At 41.0% G+C, this 25099-nt stretch overlaps 1 protein-coding gene across 1 annotated transcript in view; it reads right to left on the reverse strand.

The window, feature by feature from the left end:
- The window catches only part of Tmem65 (transmembrane protein 65), a 43984-nt gene that overhangs the window by 13601 nt on the left and 5284 nt on the right, over positions 1-25099 (reverse strand). The window contains exon 2 of the mRNA XM_032915801.1: positions 1186-1230. Coding sequence (XP_032771692.1) covers positions 1186-1230 — 45 coding nt within the window. The remainder of the gene's footprint in view (positions 1-1185; positions 1231-25099) is intronic.

Below are 25099 nucleotides of genomic sequence, written 5' to 3' on the forward strand. Positions count from 1 at the left end.
AAATTAAGATTCTGCTGACTGCTTCTCCTGGGAGAGGCCTGGTCAGTAACACTAAGGCATGCTGCCAGACTAATCAGGTTGAACCATGGAGTAGGCCTTTATCTTTATATTTAAACAAGTCGGTCAAATAAATTAAAAACTACTTTCAATTCAAAGGAGAAAAACTAAAAAAAAAAGGATGCACTGGGTACCCCACATAAAACTTGGTTGCCACTGCAAAGGATTTAGACATAGAAACCTATTTGCATAAACAGTTAATCTCAACATCGCCTATGAAATGAGAATAGGATTGTATGCACTATAAACACAGAATCAAGAATCTGGGCTGGGAGAATCAGAAAGATTACCTGTGAAGAGAGATCTTAAAGAACTCTTAAACTGTTTTGGTGTTTGAGGAAAGTTACTAATTCCTAACATAAATTACACTCTACCTGAGAGAGAAGGAAAAGAACTATCATTAGTTATCATTAGTTTTTTCCTGGTTGTTTGAATTTGCTTTCCAGTGAATAATGATCTCCTACTAGCTCACTGTTTCTTCAATTTCCTTTGGCAAACGCTATTCTATAGCTAAGCAGCTGTTAGCAAATGACATTTAATATTTAATTACCATTTAATTACCACCTACTCGAGTTCACCACCAGTTTTAAATGATTCTCTCTCACCAACTTTCAATAAGACCCTAGACTGTTTTACACCTCTCCCGTGTTAACCTGCAGCATTCGTCCTCATCAGGAAAGAAAGAACAGTGCAACTCAGTAACGAGGTCCTCCTCCTCACAGGAACTGCACTTTCTTACTGCTGTGAACGCTGGCTGCCCGGAAGCACTTTCTGCATCAGAGAACAGCGAGCCTAAATCTAAAATTAAGTTCTTCAGTCACCCAACTAAATCCAACACATCCTTTTACGTAGGAAGTAAAATATAATACATATTTTATGCAGATTAAGAAAACTTCTAATATAAATTTACTTTTATTACTAGATGATAAGAACATTTAAAAATATTAGTTATACCATAATACGGTGATATATCTTCAGCCAAGTTTAGAAAGTGCTCTTACATGAAAAAATAGGACAACCCATTACTCTATCAGGAGGGTTTAATTTACTGTTACACTACTATAAGAAATAGTTCTTTCAGGTCCAAAAGAGAAATGCATATCAGTTTAACAATTAGAGAACCATTACCGTATCTCAGCTGTTCTGGAGTGGGTGGTAGAGCTTCCAATTTTTCTAAAGGGGAAGAAAGGGTATGGAGCAAGAATTAGTTACAATTGTATAAAACAGACTACAAAATGGAAAATGTACGTAGGATAGTAGATTTAAATTACTCATTTTAGAGAATACTGCTGTGGCTTAAATTACAAGACTAGGAACTAAACAGCTTCAGCCATATGCTATGGGTCACACACATCAGCTATGGGTCACACACATAAGCTATGGGTCGCACCCATGGGGGTTCTCTTTTATCTAGATATCATGGTGCAAGGAGTCCATTTGCATCAATTTCAGTAGAAACCAGTCTAGAAAATATGGAAACTCGGGATGACTTAACAAATATATGCAAACTAATACTGAGGGCAAAAAAGACCCCCAAATATGCTTGTACTTGTTTATTTATTTAGAGACAGAGTCTTGTCATACAGTCCAGGTTGGCCTCAAATCCACAGTCTTCCTGCTTCCACATTCCATGTGCAGCTAAAATACCTGTGCCACCACAATCACTTGGAAATTACATTTTAAAGGCAATGTCATTACAGTAATGGTTTTACAGGCTTGTATAATGTCCTCCAATTAACTCCATATAACAATATAGTGAATTTTTGAATTTTCAAGGCACTAAAAAGACATAATGTTTTTTATCTAAAATAGCAAATAATAATATGCTATTTATAATGTATGGCAGACAGTTCATCTGTAATCAGGAAAGCTGAAAGGCAATAGGTAATATATGACAATGTTTTTCCAAGTATTAACAAGAGTATCATGTCTGCCATGTAAAAACATAATTATCACAAAATGATTATAACAAATAATTATAACAAATAAGCAAATAAGTACCATGTCTGTCATGTAAAAATTTAGAATTATTACAAAATGCAAGTAGAACATCTTACATCTGTGAAAGTTGAAAAGGTTAATAAGGAGAGGAGCCTGCGTAGATTTTTCCCCAGCAGGCATCATTACAGAAAGCTTGGTTCCCTGTGCAGCTGGGTTCAGAGAGGGGCTCTGTGGAGGTGCTACATCACTGGGGCCCGGACTTCCTCAATGGATCCACCCTTTACTGAGCGAGTGGTGGAACTGTGGCATTACTGGAGGGGGTGGAAGTAGGGTGTGGATCCTAATTGGAAGAAATGCTTGGAAAGAGACACCTTCTTTGTGCCCAACCCCTTCCAGTCTGTTTGCTAGCTAGACACCCCCGGGTGAGCAGCATTGCTCCTTGTCCTTCTGCCATGATGCCTCATGGCCACCTGGAAACACTGGGGCCAACACACAGTCTGAACCACAGGAAACTGTGCGCCAAGATGAATCGTTCCCTCAAGGATTGTTTTCTGGTCTTTTTGGCTTGTGTGTGTGTGTGTGTGTGCATGTTTTAACCTCTCATATTTGGTCACAGCTGTGGTTTATATATTTTCCAATACATTTTGAGAACAGAATAATACTAAAACCAAAGTCTAGCACATAACAGCAAATATAGAGCAGGCCAGAGCTCTAGCTCAGAGCTAGAGTGGTTGTATTAGAACAAAGCTGTGGGTTCAATGCTTGAAATCAAAAGGATGGAGAAAAATTGAAAATTATAGGCCAACTTCCTTCATGGACACAGTTAATTTGTAGTTATACAAATACTAAAGTAATTTAATATTAAGAAACTGATTTCTGAAAATGTAATTAATAAAGGGTGCTGGAGAGATGGCTCAGTGATTAAGAGCACTGGCTGCTCTTCCAAAAGGGTTCAATTCTCAGCACCTACTTAGTGGTGGACAGCACCTGTAACTCCAGTCCCCTGGGTTCTGACAACCTCTTCTGACCTCAGCAGGAACTACATCGACATAGCTCATAGCCATGTGTGTAAGCAAAATACCCATGTGCATAAAAAAAAGTTGATTTTTTAAAAAATGTAACAAAAGATAAAGAGTCCCAGTTTTCTGCATGACCGAAACAAACCAGAGAACTAGGACAGCTTGTAAAACACTGTGACCACCCAAGGAATAGCTCGTTTTTACTCCTTGATGACTGAGATGCTACACCACAATAAAATCCCCTGGGAAGCTGAATCCCTGTACATCTAGGAAATGTAACACTGAACGGAGCCACTATACAAACCACAAGTGAGTCAGGAAAGAACGTTTCCCCTCCTAACGTTTCGAATTTGTTACATAAACATGTAAGCTTTAAACTCCACTCATGTAAAGAAAATGGCAAGTTGGATAAGAAAGAAAAGAATAAAACAAAACAAAACAATAAGAAAAATGTAGACGTATTTTAAAAATAAGAATTAGAGATCTGATGACAAACAGATTTTAAAAAAAATTTTTTTTTTTTGAGAAGAAACCCAGGCCACACAGGAAGCTAGAGCCTGAGCTTCATTGTTGGAGCACAGGGTTTTCAGCCCCTCTGACCCATTTGCTTCATACAGAGGTCTCTAGGCATTGAGTCAATCACTGACTGACAGACAGACAGATTGACACAGTGCCAATCACCCAGAGCCAGCAAAGAATCATCCAAGGTGTACCACACTGTGCTTGCCACTAAGATTCCAGGACCCCTTGGTTATAGCTAAAAAGTTTACGCTGAATTCTTAGCCAATTGCTTAGTTGTTTTCCCTTCTGTGTCTAATGAGGCATCTGGTGGGAGAGGAAATGACTAACTGAAGGTTGATTCTAATGAACTGAACTCCAGCTAATTAGGTTTTCATTTTTGCTATACTGGAAAATATCCAAGAGGCTTTTTCATTGGTGGAAATTCTTCCAGGAGTGTAGTGGTACCGCCTTTAATCCCTGCAGAGCACTATGAGCACAGGCTGGTGGACCTGAGTTCAAGGCCAACCAAGGCTACATAGGAAGACCCTGTCTCAAATAACAAACAAACTGAAAAGGCGTGTTGCACCTTTAACCCCAGGACACTGTGAGTTCCAGGCCCCTATGTCTGTAGAAAGACCCTGTCTCAAAATAAAATAAAATCCAATAACACATACAATACTGAGGATAGTAGTCCTAGATCTGAGCTTGCACTAGTGTAAAACCCTATGACCCAACCACTGTAAAGCGAATATTTCACTTTAGAGCTCACCTCTGCTTCAATCCTAGGATACTCCTGACAGATTTTACCATAACTCACACCTGAAATGTGATTTAGATTAAAATATTATAAAACCTAAGGTTACGGCAGAAAATCAAGTGACACTGTGCTCTACAGGCACAGGAAGGCAGGCTGTGTGTGTCAGTTCAGGTCAGAGGCTCTGTGCAGCCTGAGATGACAGGAATACAGATGGTCAGCTCTACTGCAGTACCAGATAGACAGTCCGGCCTATCACTCACAGGGGACACATTAAGAACAGACTGAAGAAACAAAACCCTAATGTCAATCATTATTATTTTGTGTGGAGGAATAAAAACACCAACAGCTTTTAGAACAACAAACAACAGAGCTGAAACTTTCTCCTGGGAAGTGGGCTATTATTTGAGGTGTAAACAAATGGAATGATTAATAAAAAAAATTAAAAAAAAAACCTTTCTCCCGACATTCACTGCATTAGCAGTGGATGACTTACTTCCCTGTGACAAAGCAAAGAAAAAACTAAGCCTTTGCACACAAACATGCACATGCACACACACACAAATACACAGTGTGTCATGCCATGTAGGCATCAGTGTCTCTGACCTGTGGTCACTCAATACATACAGAGTATTTTCCCTTACTGGTGAGGCAACATTTCCCACCTTCACTTTGATATAACTTTGCTGTTATACAGAATTAAAATGCGCACATGTGACTTCTGTTATCTATAATAAGACATACATTTCTCACATTGCTTTTGCCCCTGAAATCAACATTAGTTGCTGAATCTGTGATGTGTCACAATCACCAAGAGAAACATGGCTGAGTAAATCCCGGGTTTCTTGAATCTTATTCTTGCTAAGTCTTTCATGAGATAACATTTTTTCCCAATGAAGAGATATCAATTTTACATTTGAAAACATCAAACCCTTACCCTACTCCAGGAAATAATTTTCTGACAGCAAATTCCCAAAGCAAATTATTCCAGTGGCAAAAGCCCATATGCCTTACTACTGATTTCAAAGACTAATAAAAGTCAAATAAATTTGTACTCACAGCAAAATTACTAGTAAAATAAACTACACAAAAACAAATGTAGTGATTATATATTATCTAATAATGTTATCTGGAGAAGAGGAAACAATATTTGTTTATATCCATCTGCCTTAGCCAAAGTGATTTTACAACAAAATTCACTAATTTTTGAATCTGAGTTTTTCTATTACTTACACAAATGTATAACAGATTAATTCTTTATTGGAAACTTTAATTAGTTGTTTTTTCATACCTAGGATTCCATACCTAAGTCTCTTGTGTTCATCAGAAAAGTCATTAAGTGGTATTTCCTTGTGGTGTTATTGAACACAAAATAAAAGCAAGACATAGATTTAAAGACTACACTAAAGCTATAAAATGTCTCCCAGGAAAAGTATGCCTAATAAACTCCACCATACCGCTTTCCATTTCTTGGGATGGAGGTCACACTTAGCTGCCCAGGCTAGACTAGAACTAGTGGCCTTCTGGCCTTAGCCATTCAAGGGCTGATGCTACAGGGGTGCCAAGAATGTGGCCAACCATTGAACTGAGAATGGGGTCCCCAATGGAGGAGTTAGAGAAAGGACTGAAGGAGCTGAAGGGGTTTGCAACCCCACAGGAAGAACAACAATAACAACCAACCAGACCCCCCAGAGCTCCCAGGGACTAAACCACCAAACAATGAGTACACATGGAGGGACCCACACTCCAGCCACATATGTATCAGAGGATAGCACTGTCCAGTATCAATAGGAGTGGAGGCCCTTGGTCCTGTGAAGGCTTGATGCCCCAGTGTAGGAGAATGCCAGAGTGGGGAGACAGGAAGAAGTGGGTAGGCGGGTGGGGAAGAACCCTTATGGAGGCAGGGGGTGGGAGGATGGTTTAGGGGGTTTATGGACAGGAAACCGGGAAAGGGGATAACATTTGATATGTAAATAAAAAATATCCAATAAAAAATGGAAAAAATGTAGCTTGTATTTCAGGTCAAACTCTATGAAAACATTTTCATGTTTTGAGATGTAGATGAAATATAAGAAAGAAAGAAATTTTAAAAATTTCAAGCTCCAACTGCCTTTCTTTTAAATGACAAGACTCTAACAACAACAAAAGGATAAACCTGAGTTTACTCTATAGCTCGAGTTTTAATCTATAGCTCTTCTTTACTATATCTTCCTTTAAAGACACTTTCCTTCAAAGGTCCGTCTGGGCACCTGCCTATTGCAGAGCCACCCAGCATCTGTCCGGGGAGCAGAGCCAGCAGCACGAATCAGTCTCCTCTACTAAGGAACTCATGAAGGAGAACAAAGACAAAACTGATGTTTTAAAACAATAATCAGAGAACTATGATCCCAGGCATAATGAATTCCTGTTTTGTTTCTAATAGGAACCAAACCATCAAATGGGTATGATGAAATTCACAGTAACGCTGCCTTAAAGAATGCATACAAAACACAAACCATACTGCGTGCAAAATAATTTAGCTAGTTATATTAGATAACAAAAAGTCGGCAGATCCCGGCCCGCAGCAGCTCTCTGCTCCCAAACCCCGTGGGAGAGAGACCTCACCGCCTGGTCAGGTTGACACTCCTGAGGCTGCAGAGCGGAAGAGACCACCAACACTGCCCACCCCTGCCCACATCCCTGGCCCAAGAGGAAACTGTATACAGCCTCTGGGTTCCCGTGGGGGAGGCTCAGGGTAACAGGACCCCTGTGCCTGAGACACGCCGGAACCTGAAGGAACAGACCCGGATAAACATCTCTGCACCCAAATCCCATGGGAGGAGGCTAAACCTACAGAGAGGCAGACGCCTGGGGAAACCAGAAGAGACTGCACTCTGCACACATCTCAGGACGCCAGAGGAAAACACCAGCGCCATCTGGAACCCTGGTGCGCGGAGGCTCCCGAAAAATGGCGCAGATCCAGGAGGTGGGGAGACAGGAAGACCAACTTTTCTGCTGCCCAAAGAGACCTGCCTGGTAGGAACAGCTGAAGACCTGTAGATAGGAAAAAAAGACTCAGTCCCTGGCAGCTGAAAAACAGGAAAACAGGTCTACAGCCTCCTGACACACAGGCTTATGCCACTGTCAGAAAAATAGGAACTAAGTAACACTAGAATAATCTGATGGCAAGAGGCAAGGTGGGAACCCAAGCAACAGAAACCAAGCCTGGCATCAGGGGCCCAGTTCTCCACCAAAGCAAACAGGGGTGTCCAAACACACCAAGAAAAGCAAGATCTAGTTTCAAAATCATATTTGATCATGATGCTGGAGGACTTCAAAAGAAAGGCATGAAGGAGAACAAGTAAGGAAAGCCTACAGAGAGGAATCACAAAAAAACTTGAAATCATAATTTGAATCCACAAAAATGAAATCATAAACAAACAAGTGAAGCCCATAGAAGGTCACAAAAATCCCAATTCCAGGAAAACACAATCAAACAGTTGAAGGAATTAAAAATGGAAATAAAGCAATCAAGAAAAGAACACATGGAAACAACCCTGGATATAGAAAACCAAAAGAAAAAAACAAGGAGCAGGCTTCACCAACAGAATACAAGAGATGGAGAGAGAATCTCAGGAGCAGAAATTCCATAGAAATCATTGACTCAACTGTCAAAGATAATGTAAAGCGGAAAAAGCTACTGGTCCAAAACATACAGGAAATCCAGGACTCAATGAAAGATCAAACCTAAGGATAATAGGTATAGAAGAGAGTGAAGACTCCCAGCTCAAAGGACCAGTAAATATCTTCAACAAAATCATAGAAGAAAACTTCCCTAACCTAAAAAAAGAGATACCCATGGGCATACAAAAAGCCTACAGAACTCCAAATAGATTGGACCAGAAAAAAAACACCTCCGTCACATAATAGTCAAAACACCAAGCGCACAAAATAAAAAAGAATATTAAAAGCAGTAAGGAAAAAGGTCAAGTAACATATAAAGGCAGACCTATCAGAATTACAGAACAGAAACTATGAAGGCCAGAAATCCTGGAAGATGTCATACAGACCCTAAGAGAACACAAATGCCAGCCCAGGTTACTGTATCCTGCAAAACTCTCAATTAACATAGATAGAAATCAAGATATTCCATGACAAAACCAAATTTACACAATATCTTTCTACAAATCCAGCACTACAAAGGATAATAAATGGTAAAGCCCAACATAAGGAGGCAAGCTATACCTAGAAGAAGCAAAAACTAATAATCTTGGCAACAAAACAAAGAGAAGAAAAAGCACAAAACATAACCTCACATCAAATATGAATATAACAGGAAGCAATAATCACTATTCCTTAATATCTCTCAACATCAATGGCCTCAACTCCCCAATAAAAAGACATAGATTAACAAACTGGATCATAGAGGACCCTGCATTCTGCTGCCTACAGGAAAAACACCTCAGAGACAAAGACAGACACTACCTCAGAGTGAAAGGCTGAAAACAACTTTCAAGCAAATGGTCAGAAGAAGCAAGCTGGAGTAGCCATTCTAATATCAAATAAAATCAATTTTCAACTAAAAGTCATCAAAAAAGATAAGGAAGGACACTTTATATTCATCAAAGGAAAAATCACCAAGATGAACTCTCAATCCTAAATATCTATGCCCCAAATACAAGGCACCTACATACGTAAAAAAAACCTAACTAAAGCTCAAACACACATTGCACCTCACACAATAATAGTAGGAGATTTCAACACCCCTCTCATCAATGGACAGATCATGGAAACAGAAATTAAACAGCGTAGACAGACTAAGAAGTCATGAGCCAAATGGACTTAACAGATATTTATAGAACATTCTATCCTAAAAAAAAAGGATATACCTTCTTCTCAGCTCCTCATGGTACTTTCTCAAAATTGACCATATAATTGGTCAAAAAACAGGCCTCAACAGATACAGAAAGATAGAAATAATCCCATGCGTGCTATCGGACCACCACGGCCTAAAGCTGGTCTTCAATAACAATAAGGGAAGAATGCCCACATATATGTGGAAACTGAACAGTGCTCTACTCAATGATAACCTGGTCAAGGAAGAAATAAAAGAAAAGAAATTAAAGACTTTTTAGAATTTAATGAAAATGAAGGTACAACATACCCAAACTTATGGGACACAATGAAAGCTGTGCTAAGAGGAAAACTCATAGCGCTGAGTGCCTGCAGAAAGAAACAGGAAAGAGCATATGTCAGCAGCTTGACAGCACACCTAAAATCTCTAGAACAAAAAGAAGCAAATACACCCAGGAGGAGTAGAAGGCAGGAAATAATCAAACTCAGAGCTGAAATCAACCAAGTAGAAACAAAAAAAGGACCATAGAAAGAATCAACAGAACCAAAAGTTGGTTCTTTGAGAAAATCAACAAGATAGATAAAACCTTAGCCAGACTAATGAGAGGACACAGAGAGTGTATCCAAATTAACAAAATCAGAAATGAAAAGGTAGACATAACTACAGATTCAGAGGAAATTCAAAAAATCATCAGATCTTACTATAAAAGCCTATATTCAACAAAACTTGAAAATCTGCAGGAAATGGACAATTTCCTAGACAGATACCAGGTACCAAAGTTAAATAAGGAACAGATAAACCAGTTAAACAACCCCCATAACTCTAAGGAAATAAAGCAGTCATTAAAGGTCTCCCAACCAAAAAAAAAAAAGAGCCCAGGTCCAGACGGGTTTAGTGCAGGAATTCTATCAGACCTTCTTGAAGACCTGTACCAATATTATCCAAACTATTCCACAAAATTGACTGCACAATTCCTTCCAAGCCCAATTACTCTTATACCTAAACCACACAAAAGACCAACAAAGAAAAGAACTTCAGACCAATTTCCTTATGGGCACATCAAAACAGTGTCCACCATGATCAAGTAGGCTTCATCCCAGGCATGCAGGGATGGCTTAATATCAGGAAAACCATCATGCGTGATCTCTGAGACACAGCCAGAATACAGCAAACACAGAGGCGTGTGCCAGCAGTAAACCACTTTTGAGAGGACCCCCGTTGGAAGGAATCAGAGAAAGAACTGGAAGAGCTTGAAGGGGCTCGAGACCCCATATGTACAACAATGCCAAGCAACCAGAGCTTCCAGGGACTAAGCCACTACCTAAAGACTTACCCTGGACTCTGACCTCATGGGTAGCAATGAATATCCTTAAGAGCACCAGTGGAAGGGAAGCCCTGGGTAATAACTGAACCCCAGTGAACTAGACTGTTGGGGGAGGAGGCAGCAATGGGGAGGTGGGGAGAACACCCATAAGGAAGGGGGGGGGAGGGGATGTTTGCCGGAAGCAGGAAAGGAATAACCTGAAATGTATATAAGAAATATTCAAGTTAATAAAAAAAAAAAAATACTCAAGTTAATAAAAAAAAAAAAAAAAAAAAAAAAAAAAATTTGCACCAGAAGGGATTTAGAGCGTAATTTATAACATAATCGTGGCTCGGGAACATACATGCAATAAAAAAAAAATGAACACTTTTTAGCAACCACAAAGAACTTAACTGATTTAGTAGAGTTAGTTACTATGTCCTTTTAAATAAAGATTTTGAGTAAATATTTTTAATTATATTTTAAATACATGCTTTGGGTTAAACCCATGAAAGCATTTGAATGTAGGCCTGTAGTTTTATTTAGCAATTAGAAGTGATTGTTGTAAGATTTAGATAGATAGATAGATAGATAGATAGATAGATAGATAGATAGACAGACAGATACAGATATCTAATATATGTATGTAAATATGTAGCGATTGTATGATATATAATCAAAGACAGTCCTGCTCAGAGTTTTAGCAGAGCTGCACCACCCCCTTGACCTTCTGGAGAACCTGATGGACTCTGTAAGTCTGGACTGCACCCAACCCAGTACCTAGAGGAACCACTGGGCCAGTGACAGCACAGCTAAAAGCAGGAGCTGACCAGTGGTGTTGACAAGACAGCTACTGTGCTCAACTAGATATGAACTTACTAATCCATTAAACTCTGGCTTAAATAATAACCACTACATATACTAAGGTACAATAATTTTATTTTCCTCCTATCCTTCATTTCACCATATTTTTCTGTCTTTTAAGATAACCAAACAAAAGAACATTGGTGTGTGGCTGCTTTTATATACGTAGCTGAGTACATGCAGCAATTACAATGCTCCCTAACACAGACTTCCCTGCCTTTATGCCTATGAGCGGCAGGAAATTATTACATGTGAAATGTCTTTTAAAAATGCGAACACATCAAAACAACAGTGTAGCTTTAAGAAAAGTCAGCTCTTGCTACTTTTCCTTATTGTGGGTATTAGCATTTTCTTTGAAAAAAGAATCATATAATCATTTATAATATTACAGATAAAAAACTTAAGCTGAATTAGAACCTACCTCGTGTAAAATATCATAACTAATACACCTGTCTGTGAGTATGGTTACATCACCCCCACAGACATTCACCACAAGATAAAATGGCCGAACATCAAGGGAAGAGCAGAGCCAGTTCAGTGGATTGCTACCCTTTCTCTTTCCATCACTCCTCAGCTATGAATCTTTCACAGAGCAGCAGCCATGAAAGGTCCCTGAAAGTACAACGTTCTCAGTGGGGTGCTACCTCCCTCTAGAAGCAAACGCATGGCTGCTTTGCATATGGTAAGAAATATGAACTGCTACTAGCGACAGGGATTCTAAACTTCTTAGCAATCTGATAGAGTCCATCGAGACTAAGAACTATTCCGTCTAAATGCCTGGAGTGTGGCCATCAGGAAATTCTCTGCTTTGAAGATGTGCAGATGTAGCCACAGAGACAGTGACTCAATCATGATATACCTAGATTCTAGGTCCAAATTCCCTTTGATTTAATAAACCTCCAACATAAAATAAATAACCATCAAAAATACCAACACACACATACATAGTGTTATGAGGACACTGGTTATATGTTAATATTTGAAACAGAAAAAAACTGCAATGAAATAAAATACCAATATCCTCTTTAAGTTGGTTTCCCTCTCTCCTAGGATATAACTTCTCTCAGACAAAATTTTCCAACAACAGTCATTTAAAAGTAAGAAATCTGATGTACCTCAACCCCACTCGTCATGAAAGGAAAATAAGTCACCCAATGGCTCATCACGGTCACCAGATAAACACTATAGGAATGGGTTTGGGGCGTGCACGCATCAGATTTCTGCTGCTTTCAGAACTGCGTGGCCTCCAGTGTGGGGCCAATCTCCAGCTCTAACACTGAGCAAATGTGTTGTACTGAAGTGGCACTGAACTACGATTTCATAGGGCCTGCGGCAAAGCCTGCTCTGACAAGGACAGATGCCAAATCCTGAACACAATTTCTCGGTGCACAAATGAGAGATTTAAATCTCTGCACCCCAGATCCAACTGTGCTCCCTGTCTCTGTTGTATACTGGTAGCTTTTGGAAGGACGCCATGGAAATGTTGCAAAGAGGAATAGTTAGGGCCATAAGTAAGACTGAGTTCCAAACACTGGTACCAAATAACCCACACTGTTAGTCCGGTTACCATTCGGCAGTGCTTCCGGAAAGTGCTGGGGATGTGTGCTATCAGCTAAGGGACAAGTCGCATGTCTCTGTGTCTGTGCTGGGAACAATCTCCAGAATAGTCAACCACCAAAACCAGTCTTCAAAAGACGCTCGCAGTAAATGTGTGTGCTTACCTGCTTACTTTGTTTTTACACTGGCATTAGAATTAGCAAAGTAGGACATAGGACTTTACAGACAAGGAACTAGTATGTTAATGTGAGTGCAAAGATGTGCACACACTTGTGCCTCTGTATTTCTCTGAAGTTCTGACAACTCACTTTTGTCCTTGACCCCATAAATACTGAGTGGTATTTCATTCTTATCCTTCAAAATTTCTTCAACCCATAAAGCCATAAAATAATTCAGATATCTTTTCACACCCTGTACTACATTCTTGGGCAATGTTAAATGTTAACTAGTCAATATTAAGTGTTACGTAGACTACGAATTGAAATTATGCTAGAGGACATTGATTTTAAACTTTTCTCGGTGTGAATTTCATGCATACACACGCGCGCACAAACAAGTCCACTAGTGTATGCGACTGTACAGCCACCAAATCTAACAAACCCATCAGGTAGTGAGGCTTGCGGTTATTACTCAGACACAGCCGCAGGCCAGGGTTAGGTAACAGAAACGGTCTGCTAACAATCTAAAATATTAATGCCAAAAATGCTTTTTAAGCATTCTATTTGGAACAAACAAGCAGTCCTGTCAAACAGATGCTTTGCTGGTTGCAATAAACATCTGCCAAGCACACTGCAAGCTTGTACTGTACCAAAACTATCAGGGGTCTCTGCTGCCGACACCTCCTTCGCACGCTTCGCAAGGACCATCTCGGGTTTGGGAAATCTGCATGCTAAAAATATTCTAAAATCAGAATGCAGTCAAGCAATGAAGTCGTTACAACATGTGCAGATATAAAATATATAGGAATATCATAAAGTAATGCCTACTAGCATATAGCCAGGCCTTCCTATATCAAGAGTTAAGACCAATCTGAACTGCAGAGTAAATTCCAGGGTACCCTGAGCTCAGTGAAACCCTTCCTTAAATATAAAACGCAAACGGGATAGGGCAGGTTCCAGAAGTAGAGGACAGCTCCTATCATATGACACTATAACCAGGCATGATTGAATCTTTTATCAAAAGGCCATCACCCTATCTCATGGCACTATAACCAGGCATGATTGAAACCAAAAACCAATGCAATCTCAGGCCCTCCTCCTCCTAGAAACCAAACCAATGCAATCCTCCTCCTCCTCCTCCTCCTCCTCCTCCTCCTCCTCCTCCTCCTCCTCCTCTTCCTCCTCTTCCTCCTCTTCTTTAAGACAGCACTCACTATATAGTTGGTTTGGGATTAGAGGTGTACACTCTTGCACTCAGTTCACAATTTCATTTCTCTGATGCACCATTTCCATTTTTCCCATCACTCTCTCACTCATTCGCTGTTTGCTGGCTGGCTGGCTGGCTGGCTGAGCCAGGGTTGCAATGTGTTACCTAGAGGGGCTTAAACTCCAGAGTTCAAGTAACCCTCTTGCCTCATTCTCCCAATAGCTACAGTCTACTACAGTCATGTGCAACCACACTTGATCTTCAACTCCACGTTGGTTATCTACTCTGTAAAATGTCCCATGGGTATATCACTAGGGGACAATAAAGAAACACAATTGCATGCATTTCTGTCTGATAATGAACTGAATAATGGATACAGTGGTCAAATACAAATGCACTGTGAGGAGATTGGTCACGATCAACACACATATCTATGTTTACAGAGTGATTTGTGAACTGAAGCGCTCAACAAAATTTGCAGAAAAGTTGGTACTTTATGCAATTATTCAAAGCTAATAAACAAATAAATTGGAGTCCTGTTGTTAGAGACATATCATTTAACTAAAGCATCATCATTTAAATCCATGAGATTTAACCTGAGAACCATTAAAGCAGAAACAGCCTATGCAAATGAAAAATAGATTATTCAATAAGTCATGCAATAAACTCTACATTTGCAAATTAATAAATTATTTTCCTTAAAAGTTTTTTTTAATTATTCAATTTTACTATCATTCAACTATCAGCCTAGGATTTACTAAGCTACAAAGAAGAAAGTTCATCTGTTGAACCTTGCATTTAAAAATAAAGGAGTTTCACCATAAATTTGACTGGAAAGTTTTTTTAATCTGCCTTTCCACTTATGACTAGAAAACAAAACAAAACCAAACCTTAAAAGTGTTTAAAAAAAAAAACTCATAGAAAACTACCCGATACCAAAGCGTGATACAAACAGAGTCAACAGAGGGCAGAAATGCACAGTGTGCCCTTGCACCAGGAAGAACTGCACTCCTAACAGAGGACAGGATTCTAGAAAAGAAAGGCTTGGGATAAGCCCTAAAGTACTGTGAATTGGAAGCAGGTAGGAGGAGAGGAGGAGAGCCATTTCTTCTCATAAAACACAGTCCAAAAGCCATGAGGAGACTGGGTTAGGTAGACATTATGCAAAAGTGCGGAAGCTGAAGTGCTGTATCACGGGGTTCACAGCTGAAGCAGGCAGGGTAATGGAAATGCATTAGGGGTGGCGGTCAGTCGGAAAAAGGCATTGAAATCCACTCTGGGTGGCAAGGCTTCTTCCCATGTGGTAGAGAGGAAGGGATTATGGCTCCGGGTGTCAGGGCCCAAACTAAAGTGAAAGACCATTTGCACGAGAGGGAGTCGGCAGTGCTGCTGGTGGTACACTGGTGACAAACAGAATCAGTGACCAGAAAACAAATACACTGAGAACAGAAGGAATCAGGTATCTATCCATCAGAGCATAGAGCTACACACAAACGCAGAAAGTAAGAAAATTAAAACGTACCATGTAGTACTGGGTTAATTACAAATTATTTACAATACACACACACACACACACACACACACACACACACACACACACACACACACACACACACACCTCTTTGTTCCCTAACTGTTCACTTAGAGAATAATACCACTAAGTGTCCAGGTTATGTAACTAACGGATCTGAGGAGCCCCCACTAAAGTAACCAGTAGACATGATGATAGCTCGCCGACATCTTTTTGCTCTACAGAAGTACTGGATAATTGCTGAAACCTTAAAACAGTGTGCGAAGAAGAGAGCGGTAATGTAGTCATGTGATGTGGCCACACAGGACGATGCTCTTGCATTTTAAAGCCTCTTTAAATGTTCATACATGTATGTGTACAGTGTATCTCACTCATAGCCACCCCTCACTCCCTCTCTCTAGTTCCCTCATAGCCCCAACAAATCTCCCTCTCCCCGTCATGTCTTCCTGTCTCTACAACCCACTGGGTTCCAGCAGTGTCGCCCATATGCATGTGAGTGAGCTGACTCCCAGCACCCCAACCCCAAGACCGACTCTCCCTTCCTTGGCAGCCATGACCTACCAGTAAATCCTCAGCTAGAGGTGGCGCTCGGAGTCTTCCCTCCTTCCATACTGGAAGTTTAACTGGCTTGATCTTGTGACGTCATCTGTGCAACTGCGGTGATGTCCTGTCCAGAGGACAGCATTTCACAGCCCTACTCCCATCCTGACTGTGATGTTCTTTCCATTCCCTCCTCAGCACTGTTCCCTGAGCCTTGAGGACACTGAGCTCCAGCATGCACTGCTGACCACTCAGTCCCTTACTCTCACTTTCAACACTTATGGGTGTGTATCTGCATCAACCAATACCTGATACAGTAAGACGTTTCTTCCACTACAACCAGAAGCAGCACATATAAACACAAATGTAAATATCAGAAGAAGCTGAACAACGAGGCCCTTAGCAAAACAGTATCAATAGGCTCTCCCTTAGGCCCGCGACTTCTCCAGCCTTTGGTTTTCCCAGTGTTTTCAGTACCAGGACTGCCTTCAGTGCTGTGCAGCAGGCCTCAGATCCAATCAAGGGAGTGGATTACTCCACACACTCTTGCCTTTATTGTACCATCACACCTGGCAGTCAGCGTTGCAGCATGAAGGATCCCATACTGGGTAAGACCTCTCACTGATGTCCGTTCTCTCCCAGCAGCCTGCACAGCACCATCTAGCTCCAGAAAAGCCAGCCGGTGAGGAGAGTTGGTCAGTTCAAGGCTGATTTCATCAAGTCCAACAAGCAGTATGTTAGTTCAGCAGGAATCTAGTTGAGGTGGGTAACATAACAGGAGCAGTAGCACAGCCTACAGCATATGGGTGACTGTGGGGCCTCCCTGACTCCAGAGTGCGTTCACCCTGTTCACTGCTCACCCTGTTTGCTGTAAGGGTCCTCTGTTCAGATGCCTTTTTTTCTTTTGATTGTATTTTTAATTAGCTTTCAATCTAGTTGGGTTTCATAAGATCTCTTCATACATCCTGAGTTTTGCTTAGCCCTTCTCCAATTCCTCCTTTCCTCCAGAAAGTGTTCTATTTGTAGGAAATGCACACTAAAGTACTCTGATTGCACTGAACCCTGGACTGTACGTTACGATCCTCAGCTGACTGCCGTCCTCCTAAGAGAAGGCTCTCGGCATCCACTTGTCTTGGGGAGTGGGAGGGCTACAGATGGAGAATCCTGCTTTACCTGAGGTTCTACACTCTGCCCAGAGCTCCACAGTCCACAGCTCCTGTTCTGTGGAGTAGAGACCGGAACTGTCAGCCACCTCAGGACAATAAAGCAGGGTTATCCCAGAACTCCCCACGAGTCAGCTGAGGCTTCTCTTCAGACAAGACCAAAACTTCACTGCCTCCCCTGCTGCGCCTGGCCTCCTTTCCCTCCTAGGGGAAGGGCTGCAGCAGCAGCGCCCAACACACTTCTTGCCTGTTTATCTGTGCCTCACAGACTGCTTCCCAAGGAACTGTAACCTAAAACTGAGATAACAGAACTTTATCCAAAGGGAAAGAAATGTTTATTAAACAATACTCCGAAGTCTGTAAATATGAGATTGTACCAAAAATTTCTAAGTAATCAAAAATGAGTGCAGAAAGCACACGAGGAGAACAGCATTTTAAAAAGCAGATGAAAAAGGTCTGTGCCTTGAGGCATGTTCGCTGAGGAAATACTTCATTGGAGAGTATGTTCTAGACAACAATAGGAAATAAAAGGAAATGAGCAAAAAGTAATCCAGCCGTGCACCGCTTAATAGGGACGCATCTGAGAAAAGCGCTATCAGGAGATTTGAGTTGTGCAAACACCAGGGATGCTGTCGGCAGGCGATTTCCTATTTCAGAACCACCATGGTATATGCAGTTCATCACTGCAATGGTCTGACTGTAGTCTGACTGTCCTCTATGGGTGCACTGTGCCCACAGTAGACAGAACCTTTACAAGGCCTTGAATGGTTCCTTGGTCATTGGGAATATGCCCTAAAAGGGATTATGGAAACCTATGAGACCCAGGGTCTGTCAGTCTCTCACTCACACCCTCCCTGCACTGCCCCTGACTTTCTGTCTAGAGATCATACCTCTTGCACCTCTTCTGGTCCACTACTGGCTCTCACAATCCTATGCTGAGGTCTGCACTGTGAAGGGAGGGTAGCCAAGAGGCGACTGCAGAGCTTGAACAGCCAGGCTGTTTAGACTCCACCCAAACCTCTGAGCTAAGCTTTATCTTTTGGTAGCATTAGCTGTCTCAGGCTCTCACTACAGCAATACAAATCCGACATGGGCACAGCATGCTTCTGAGGCACGAGTTACACAATGTTCATTTCTCAAACATATCAAACATAAAAAAATATTAACAGGTACATGTTTTCTAATGTCTTTACAAAGCAAGCCCCTCTGAAGCAGAGAAAAATACTCTAGGATAATATTTTTAATATAAGATCATTCAATCATCCAAGTATAAATGTCTACCATTTTGCAGAATGCTCCACATCTTACACCATCATTATCACATTTGGTTTCACTCTCAATTCAAATGTACCTGTCTGCATAGTTTCAATTCTCTACCGAAAAACAAATGAATAAAAAGCTCTAACCTTTGTTATTTAATGTATAAGTCCTGAACCTTTAACATGGAAATCCCTTAGGAAGTATGATGTTTTTAGACTTCCTGAGGTAGAATCTTCATTTATACCACATTTCCTCGGGATGTGTGTGTAGTACACATTGTTAAACCAAGTCTACTTCCTACTGAAATACAGAGAGCTCCAAAGAGTATCATTCACCTCTATAATAAAATACTTCCAAAGTCAATTCAAATCCAAAGCTCCTTTCAGGCTCTACGAGAACGGTAGTCACAGGGCAAGCAACTGGAACCTCATCAAGAGCCTGCGAGGGCAGAGGAGACAGCACAGTTGTTTACCTGGGAAGCAGAGCCCAGCTAGAGCACATGAAGAGCAAGGAGAGGCAGCGAGAAGGCTGACAGGAGTACAGAGACATGCTTAGACCGGGTGCTTCTGCCTGCGTCTTCTTGAAGATTTCTACCCCGAGTTATATGAAACGAACCCACAGCGTCTCTGGCAGTGCTCACCCAGATGGGTAGTGCCTTGGTTCTGACCGACACTCAAGAGCAACAGACATGGCTTGGAAGACCTTGGCTCAAATTCAGGACTATCTATGAACTGCAGTGTTTCCGCTACCCACAGAAAGGGTCCTGCTCTTAAAAGAACAGAATGGCTTAACTACAGAAAACAAAGACAGTATCTTAGTTCTCCATCCCTCAGCATCTTTTTATTTATCAAATTAGCATGTCTCTAGATTACATTGTTAGAGTGCTTAATTTTTCAAAACTGTCATTTTAAGTGGCTTGATTTCCATTACCAAAACTGAATTTCCAACAATTTCTGACATGGCCCTAAACACACTTCTGCCATTTTGTACTATGTGTTTATTTATATGGAGCCGTATTCATGACAGCAATGGTTATACAATCAAAATATAATCAACCTTGAATAAGACGCTCTGTGCAGAAGCAAATATTCAGCCAAGATTTAGCCTCTACCTAAAATAAGAAACATGTCTATTCAGTAGTGTGAACGTTAGTTTGTATAACTATGTCATATACCTATATCCCCAAGAACCTATAAAGACTTCTCAGGCAGAAAAAGGGAATCACGGCAGGTAAATATTTTTTCTTTTTCTTTTTTTTTTTTTTTTTTTCCCGGAGCTGGGGACCGAACCCAGGGCCTTGCGCTTCCTAGGCAAGCGCTCTACCATTGAGCTAAATCCCCAACCTCCATGGCAGGTAAATATTAAAGAACATTTATGCTACAAAACTAAGATTTATATTTCTTGACCCCAAAGCTGCAAGTAATATGACCAGTGTGTAAACATAAGAGATATTTTTAATAACAAATATGTTGCCCACTATAGTGTAGAAATGATTTTGATGGGGGCATGGGAGGTAGCAAAGAAGAGAGATCTGGAGAAAAGTCCCTTGGCCCTCTGTTAGTTCCCACCCCCCTCCGCGCCCCTTAAATGTATGTGTATGAGTGTTTTGCCTGTTCTATGTGTATTTGTGCACCATGTGGATGCACTACCCACAGAGGCCACAAGAGGGTGCTGTACCCTGAGACCTGCACTATAGACCATTGCGAGCAACTATGTGGGTGCTGGCTCTGGAACAGCACTCAGTGTGCAGCGCACTAACTCCTGAGCCATCTCTCTGGCCCCCCTTAAGTATTTTCATTGAAAAAGTTTAACACTGCCTACTTAATTTTTCTGCACTTTGCAATGACACTGTAGAAAAGTAAAATAAAATGGTTGCAGGAAAACAGGAAAATCACAATGACAGCAACACTAGACAAGGTGTCAGGCTGTGACAGAAACAGGACTCAAAACCCAGCTGCCCCTGAAGTGCTAACTTTGGTCACTGCCATCCTTAGACCACAAGCACCTGGAACTCTGAAGGAATTCCAAGGCACTAAGCACAATTGCAATGGCTGATGGAAATGTTAATATTCCTCCACTTCCATTCAACATTCCCATGTTCCAGTTCAGCATGTAAGTTCCCTTCTTCCCTGTCTTCCTAGGACACGGACCCAGAGCTATCCGAATTCACATCTCCCAGCCATAAGACCACCTGAGCCCCCCCCCAATGTACTTTTATAGTTTGAACTTACCACAGCTGACAATTTATCTAAATACAAACTAGACTTCCCTCACTTTATCTACATATGGTGCAAATGTAAATGCTGGCAACTTCCACTTTGCCTGCAAGCTTCTCACAAAGAACAGACCCTACCTGCTAAATGGCCCACACATTTTCTACACAATGCTGCCAAAAGAATACGATTTGTTTACATATAAAATTTAAGGTTTTCATCATGAAAAATTTGAATTATTTTCCAGTTTCTACAGGTATTCTACAGGTTTTCTTCAAACCTGTAGAAAGCACAGAGTAGGTTTCTGAGATTACAGCAATGGAAGATAACCCTCTAAACATGTGCCTACAAGGTCACTTTTGTTGTTGGCAACTGGAAAAAAAATAGTGTTTAAATATCCTCCTGTGAAGCCATGTTTCAAAGTATATAGCACGAGAAGAATGCTATTTTCAAATTTGCAAATAAATTGAGGGTCAGCAAGATGTAGAGACAGAGAAAGCAGAGCTATACGAGCACATAGATCGGGAATCCTGACTGTAATGAACAAGAATTCTACTCAGGAAACACCTGTGGAAATTAGCATATTAATTAATGAATTAACATGAGCACAGAGATCAGGTAAGATCTAGCACCATAGCTCCTTTCCATACCCCAAGTTCCCTTTACAGAGATAAACCCTTCCTTATCTATATTTCCTTTTCAGTCAACTAAATCTTGCTACTCCCCACATGGCTATCAGAAACTGCTTCTAACAAAGACACTGCTCCTTTTTGTTCTGGAAGCCAAAGGACCCCACCCAAGCGCCCCTCTCACTATCTGAATTGCCAGATCACTCTCTCTTTTGAAATGCTCTCTTTGTTACTTAGCATCCAAAACATATCACTACAATTTTCCATCTCTCACTAGATATTCATCACCATCTAATCCTGGTTTTAATTCTTCACCCATCCGGCAAGCCTTGGTGTTTCTCAGAGGAACCTTCTAGAACAATGGTCATCAACCTGTGGGTCATGACCCTTTGGGGTTGCATATCAGATATCCTGAATATCAGATATTTACATTATGGTTCATAACAATAGCAAAATTAAACTCAAAGTCACAGCAAAATAATTTTATAGTTGGGGTCAGCACAACATGAGGAACTACATTAAAGGGTCGAAGCATTAGGAAGGTTGAAAACCACTGTTCTAGGAGCTTCCTCTTTTACTCTACTCACTCTGCCTGCTTCTGTTATTACCTATGTGAGTAGGATGCTCAAGCTCGAATATTTCCCTGAAACACCAGTGTCCCGACACCCTACTAACTACTGAATAGTTCTCCATAATTATCTCACAAGAATCCAATATACATACAGAAAGCTATGAATGAACTCAAATACTGCTTTCCTTACTTTTCCAAACTTTTACACAATCTTATTAACTATTATGCACTTTGAGATCTCCTACTGACAAAGCAATGATGCCATGTTTACTTTTCTATATTGAATACATATTTGTGCAAAAATTCAGAAGACAGACTAGGAGATGTTACCAGATGGGTATATTACCAGCTGGATTCGGTACTGCAGGTCTACAATGTTACCAAATGAGTGTGGTACAGTAGGTCCACAATGTTACCAAATGAGTGTGGCACAATAGGACTTCAATGTTACCAAATGAGTGTGGCACAATAGGACTGTGGAAGAGTAACAAATGGCAGAGTCGCATGCCTTAGAAACAGTGGCAGAGAGGCCAAGAAGCACCCTCCTCAGAGGAGGAAATAGCCACCAGGAATCAAAGAGAGCAGAGTTGAATGTGTGAGCGTTCCAGAGGGAGATGGAGAGCAGGCTAAGCCTGGCATACCTCACTCTCACTGTGACAGTCTACAGAGATGCCACCTATAACAGCTGTGTTCTGCCACCATTTGGTGTAAAGACTAGTAAGTCTACAAACAGAAGTAGCCTCCGAGAAAATCACTGTACCAAAATACAGTACAGAAGGATGGTGGCACTTGATGGAAGGTACGTTATAAGCATACTCACATCTTCTCTAAGACAGAGAAGGAAATACGACATCAAAGGCAAGCAGAATAAACGTTTCATAGTTTCCTGTGAAACATTAATCAGATTAAGGTGATTTTCAACATGTAACTGCTTGTTACATGATTGTGTGCCTTAACTGAAAGAAGACATGAAGCAATGAGGCGAAGACAAGACTGGAGTCCTGTAAAGCTACATACTAATTAATTCAACTGACTTGAGCAAGAAGCTAATAAAATCTGCACGCAGGGATTTGGTCTCTATTTGTTCCAGTGATTTTGTAAGCAGGCACACCACAGGAAAGCAGACAAGAATCTGATTATGCAAACATCACTATTTTTAGAAAAATTAAATCTCTTCTACTAATGATTTAATATCAGGTCATACCCAACATTCAAGATCACCCAGTTTCTTTCGGTTCCAGCTAACCTTCTTCATGAGCCTATAAAAGACTTACTTCACACTATTCCAACTTTCCCACCCACAATTTTTTTATTAAAAATTTGCTTGCCCCAACTGCTGTCTAAAAAAAAAGAAGAAGAAGAAGTGACTGCTGGATGGAAGACAGTAAATTAAACCAGAGCAATATTTGATTTATTTAAAAGCTGTATTTTCTTTGCTGTGTTTAGAATTTAGTTAAGTGAAGAAACAACACAACGGAGGAAAACAGTTACTGGTAAAGTTCAGACAGATGATAGGCTAAATAGGTCAGGAATTATCCTCTGTCCTTATCAAGACACAAACACATGGAAAACAGTGAGGTGGGCAGAATGGTGGAGCGAAAGCTTGTGGCTAGCAGCCAGCACTGCAGATGAGAGGACAGACAGGCAGATGAGACAGGTAGATGAGAGGACAGACAGGCCCGAACAGCTAAAGAAACAATGTCAACATTTCATGTAAGCCATGTCTCTCAGCCAGGAGATTTTGATAAGCCTCTCTCTGTGAGGTTTCACATTCTCAACCATCCAAGAAACATGTAGCTACGGTTAGAGACATTTTTGGCCAACACAACTAGGAAAGCATGCAAGGGTGCCACAGTCAATGGTAGGCACAGGATAGAAATGCTGTTATAGGCTAGGAGGGGACAGCCCCCACAGCAAACAATTTCCCAGCCCCAAATGCCAACACTTAGAAAGTAAAAAATCCTGGTAAGGACAGAGGAATGCTGTACATCTCGGTGTCTAAAGAATCACTGTGCTGGCATCTGATGGGGGAACAAATGTTCCAGACGGGGCCCTGTAACCTTATAAAAACTAACATAATGATCTGCAAAACCTTCAACAGAAACATTAATATATAGATTAAAGGAACTACAACTATTCTACATGGTCACTCACATAAAACGCTAGCTCATGATTTCTCTTTCCTTGAATCTAGAATAGCCCTAGTGACTTAATCTCTTGATCAATAGCAGGCAGCAAAGATGACAGTGTGGGCTTCCAAGATTAGGTCATAACAAGTTTGTAGGAAGCTGGATCCAGGACCTCAGAGTTGTCCACAGCTATCCTCTACCCTTTGAATATGCTACCTATACAGCAAAATGACTTCACAACTGTGATTTAAGATTTTGAGAGCCATCATCCTGAATTCTCACTGGGTCCTAAACATCACAAGCTTTGTACAGTGGTGTGTACCATAAGGTTTTCCCAGGGCATGATTACTGCTCATGAAAACTAAATGTAGTCACAAGAGTCCCTACAAGGGGGACGCAAAAAGGTCAAGGGGAAAGAAGATAATGCAACAACTGAAGCGGAGATTCAAGTGATGAGGCTAAGAGCCAAGGAATGCTAAAAGCTGGAAGAAGCAAGGAACAGATTCTCCCCTGAGACTCCAGAAGGACAAGGTCTGTTGACGAGCACCTTTAAGACTCATTTTGGACCCTGAGTTGCAAACTCTACAAGAGTGTGTTGTTCTAAGCACCAAGTGGGTACTAAACTTGTTACAGCAGCAATAGGACACTGATACAAAGTTTTACAGCTTCTCCTACCCCCCTTGGAACATTTTTTTCTAGGAACTCTGACCTATTACCTAAATATTACAGCTATTCTGAAATGTCACAGACACTGTTGCTGAGGAAACCTGTATCTGCCTGGGTCAGCAGTTCTAGCTGGGCCCAGACCCCTGTGAGTAAACCCTTCTTGGACTCTCTGGCTGAGCCCAGTTTGGGCTATCCCTCTGTG

This window comes from Rattus rattus, chromosome 1 (assembly GCF_011064425.1).
Source record: "Rattus rattus isolate New Zealand chromosome 1, Rrattus_CSIRO_v1, whole genome shotgun sequence".
Classification (NCBI taxonomy): Eukaryota; Metazoa; Chordata; class Mammalia; order Rodentia; family Muridae; genus Rattus; species Rattus rattus.